General features: G+C 49.7%; 1 protein-coding gene across 1 annotated transcript in view; it reads left to right on the top strand.

Moving 5' to 3' along the window:
* Positions 1–172: 172 nt before the first annotated feature.
* MDM4 (MDM4, p53 regulator) overlaps positions 173–4,068 on the top strand; it is a gene marked incomplete at its 5' end in the record, with an annotated part of 11,184 nt that continues 7,288 nt past the window's right edge. Inside the window, 3 exons of the mRNA XM_009076560.1 lie at positions 173–247; positions 1,420–1,553; positions 2,189–2,238. Of these exons, the coding sequence (XP_009074808.1) occupies positions 173–247; positions 1,420–1,553; positions 2,189–2,238 (259 nt within the window). The remainder of the gene's footprint in view (positions 248–1,419; positions 1,554–2,188; positions 2,239–4,068) is intronic.

Here is a 4,068-nt window from a genome sequence, read left to right as displayed (position 1 = left end):
TCACTGCCCAGACCTCCACCCCAAGGCTCTGAGTGTCCAGCCTCCCTCCCAGGCTGAGTGGCACCAAAGCTCATGGGACAGTGAGTGGTGAAAGCCTTTCCAGCTGGCTGCCCACATTGCTTGGCTCTTTGACTTGCTTCTGCCACTCAAACACAACTCTGCTCTGCTTCAGGTGCGACCCAAACTGCCTCTGCTGAGGATCCTGCAGGCTGCAGGTGCCCAAGGTGACACCTTCACCCTGAAGGAGGTGAGCTCAGACTCCAGGCACTGCCCCTGTGTCTGTCTCTGGTGGTTTGGGAGATGGGATGGGAATGGCTCTTAGTTTTTATGTGCTTTGAAGTCCTTAAACCATAGGGATGTTGTGGCTTGATGGATCATAAAGTGTCTTAAGAGCCCCATGAGACATTCTAATAGGAGTGTGAAGTATTAAATGATTCATCCTGGAAAATCACAAACCTCTGTGGGGAAAGGAGAAAAGGATAACCACATTCCTAAGAGGCTGTAGGACATCCTGTTCATTCTCTTGCTCTTTGCTCTGTGCACCAAAGCCTTAAAAATTGGCTTCCAGTTGCTATTTTTTAACATCCCCTTGAAATGATTTGTCAGCTCGACCTGAGACTCTGCGTGTTCCATTCTGGAAGATTAAAATGCAATCTGTGTACCAGATTCAAACCTGACACTGTGATTTACAGGAGGATCCTGGCTGCAAGGAGCTCGCTGCAGTGGGTTTATTCTGGGTGTCAAAGCTTCCTGCAGAGCCCTGTGACTTCTCTCAAACACTTATGCATTTAAATAACTTATTTAGCTCCCCAGATTTTTTTGCAAGCCCAAATTGAATGGTGCAGATGGGCAGAGCTGAGTGTTAAGTGCAGGTTACCTCTGTGGAGCAACACCAACCTCAGCTCAGTCAGGTTTACCTGCAGAGAGTGGAGGTCTCTTGGCAGCTTTTTGGGGCCACTCAGGGTTCAAGAGGGTCACTCTGGGAGGTGGAATCTGCCTGTACTGTGCTTAGTGCATTTTACTTTCTCCTCTGGAGATTCCAGAGGAATTCCACTGCTTGGGTTCCTCACTGTGGCTGGAGGATGTTTCCTCTCCATCTTTCTTTGTGCTACTGGTGGAGTTCATTTGGCCTCTTGCAAGCTGTGTCCTGGGGCCAACCCTGGAAGTGTGATCAGCCTTTGGGATTGGGACACTGCTGGTTTTCCACCTTTGCCTCAGTTTTCCTTCCTGCCCAGGATTCCTAGTTACCAACCTTACAGCAATACCATGAACCATAACCCTCCCTTGGCTGGGAGGTTGTGTTGTGCCCCAAATCAGGTCTGATTTGCCTCCCACCCCACAGGGCAGCAGGAGGGAAGTGTCCTAAATTCAGGCACGTTTCCAGGGGGTTTGGGCTCATGGCATGTTCTGCTCCCCCAGGTGATGCACTACCTCGGGCAGTACATCATGCTGAGGCAGCTCTACGACAAGAGGCAGCAGCACATGGTCTACTGTGGAGGAGATGAGCTGGGAGAGCTGCTGGGACTGGAGAGCTTCTCTGTGAAAGATCCAAGGTAGGAAAAAGTCACCTTTAACCCTGGGTTGGATTAGAGAGAGTGCCAAGATAGGAGAGTTGGTGTCACTGTGGGTGTTCACTGTCACATAAACCTTCCTGAGCTCCTCTGGGGGGTTGAATGGTCCAGGCAATGGTTTCATAGTGTGTGAAGGGGTTGGAATGGAGCTTAGAGAGTATCCAGCCCCAAACCCCTGTCCTGGGCAGGGACACCTGCCACCAGAGCAGGTTGCTCAAGGATTTATCCAACCTGGAATGAAGCACTGCCAGGGTTGGGGCAGGGGCAGGGCAGTCACAGCCTCCCTGGGCAACCTGTGCCAGTGTCTCACCACCCTCACAGGAAACACTTCTGTCTAATATCTAAATTTCCCTTTCAATTTCTTCCCATTGCCCCTTGTCCTGTCACTGCAGTTCCTAGCACAGAGTCCCTCTGCAGCTTCCCTTTTACCTCTGCATCTCCCCAAGCTCTTGAGCTCACACTTAAGTCAAAATCTGTGGTGAAATTCTCAGCTAGACTTTGTAACAGTGGCTAAAACCCCTCTCTGTGGTTTCCAGTGTCTGTCTGGATAACAAGAGGACATTTCTGTCCCTGGGTTAGAAGGGTAGGACACTCACCTGTCACCTCCTTACCCACAGCCCAGTGTATGACATGCTGAAAAGGAACCTGACTGCTGCTGCTCTCACAGGTAGGTTGGTCACAGTCCGAGTACATTGAATGTAGTGTTGGTATAACTTGGTAAGTAATGAAAATCAACGAGCAACGTTGTGAAGTTGGAATAAACTGCTGCTGGAGGCTTTGACAGGGCAATCTCTTGGAGTGTGTGTCTCTCTGTGTGTCAGTAGCTGTGCTAGCAGGTCAGGGAGCTGCTGGGGTGATGAGGCTGCCTGGAATAGCCGAATTTGGAGCAGCTGACAGAGCTGTTGGATGTCCAAACCAATGTGTCTGAAGTGTATCCCATCCAAATTTCATTGGTTCCTCAGTGCTTTTCAGTCCCATAGCTACAACTTCTCCCTCTCAGCTCAATTTTTACCTTCATAATCTCTTAAGAGTGCCAGAAACCAGTGCAAGGCAGAGGTCTGGGCTTTAATCAGGCACTTGAACCTCTAAAGGTCACTGTTGCTTTCCCAGCTCATGAGAGAAATCAAATTTAACTCCACCAAGAGTCCTTCAGCCAGAAATGTGAATTTATTCCTACATTAATCTTGGCTGATGCTTTCCTTGCAGCCACTTCCCATTGTGGGGCTGGAAAGATAAACTTGGGAGGAAAGTCAAGTGTGCTGAGGGAGCTGCACTGGGAGAACTGTGGAGCCTGGTTGGGCTCTAAGCAGCTAAGATGGGCTTGGCCCTTCAGAAAGGCTCAGTTTGGTTTCCACGTGTCCATTAAAGCTGGTGCAGCTTTAAGGACCGAGGAAACATGGACTTAAAGTGCTTATTCCTCTGCTTTGAGCCATGTTGGTGCCTCTGAGGTCTCCCTGCTTTAACTATATGGAAGAGTGATTTGAAATGACCTGTAGGATAACTCTGTAAGTGCTGTTCCCTCCCTGGTGGTGTCCTGTCCTCTTCCCAGAGCTGTGTGTGTAGAGAGAGAATATCCAGGCAAACACTCTGCTCTGCTGCCCTGACCCCTTCTTGGTTTGTGTGTGCCTGTGGTTGTGTCTGGGTGTGCATGGTCCAGTCCTGGTGTGACTTTAAACCTGCCAAAGGCAATTCCTTAGGGATCTCTCCCTGAGTTGTACTCTGTGCTGCCTGGGTGTGTGTGACTGAACGAGACAAGCTTGGCAGACCAGACCTTGGACAGATGAGGTGTTGGTTTTCCTTCATGCCAACACAGGGATGACTAGAAGTGCCTCAGGGCTTAGAGAGGTCTTCATGGTTCCTGTTCTGCAATAGCTGCTTGTGCTCATTAGCCACTTCACTTGTGTTCATTAGCCACATCAGTTCTTAGCAGCTCATTCTGCAGATTATCTCGATCACTTCTGCACTTGGAGAAAGCAAAGTCACTGCAGAACATCTTGAGACTGAAGACTCTTATATAGTGCTCTTCATCAGATCACCATTGATCTGACACCTTCCTTGACTAGTTTCCTCTTTTTCTTGGCTAGCTTCTCCCTTCCTTGGCTAGTTTCCCCTCTTCCTTGGCTAGTTTCCCCTTTTCCTTGGCTAGTTTTTCCCCAGGTGTGACCCCCATGAGGTGTAATTAGGTATCCCTCCCTTGAAGGCCATTTTGTATGGGATATGTGGACTCCCAGCCCAATTGGGAGGATAATTCTTACCCCTTGGGATGTCCCTGCAGAGTCACAGCAGTGATGGATGAGCTACTTGGCTTCTGTTTTCCTCCAGGAATGGAATAATGTGACTGCAGGAGCTGTAGGGTGATAGGAGCAAGGAAGGGAAGGGGAAGCAATGCCTGGAGGGCAGGGAATGTGGGATGGAGCCTGGGCACCTGGTGGCCCTGGGTCTGACCTGTTTGATGGCCACTTTGTGGTGGAGTTTTCTGATGCAGCAACAGTTTTCA

Source organism: Acanthisitta chloris, unplaced genomic scaffold (assembly GCF_000695815.1).
Source record: "Acanthisitta chloris isolate BGI_N310 unplaced genomic scaffold, ASM69581v1 scaffold11080, whole genome shotgun sequence".
In the NCBI taxonomy this organism is placed as follows: domain Eukaryota; kingdom Metazoa; phylum Chordata; class Aves; order Passeriformes; family Acanthisittidae; genus Acanthisitta; species Acanthisitta chloris.
This window is presented reverse-complemented; position numbering and strand designations above follow the sequence as displayed.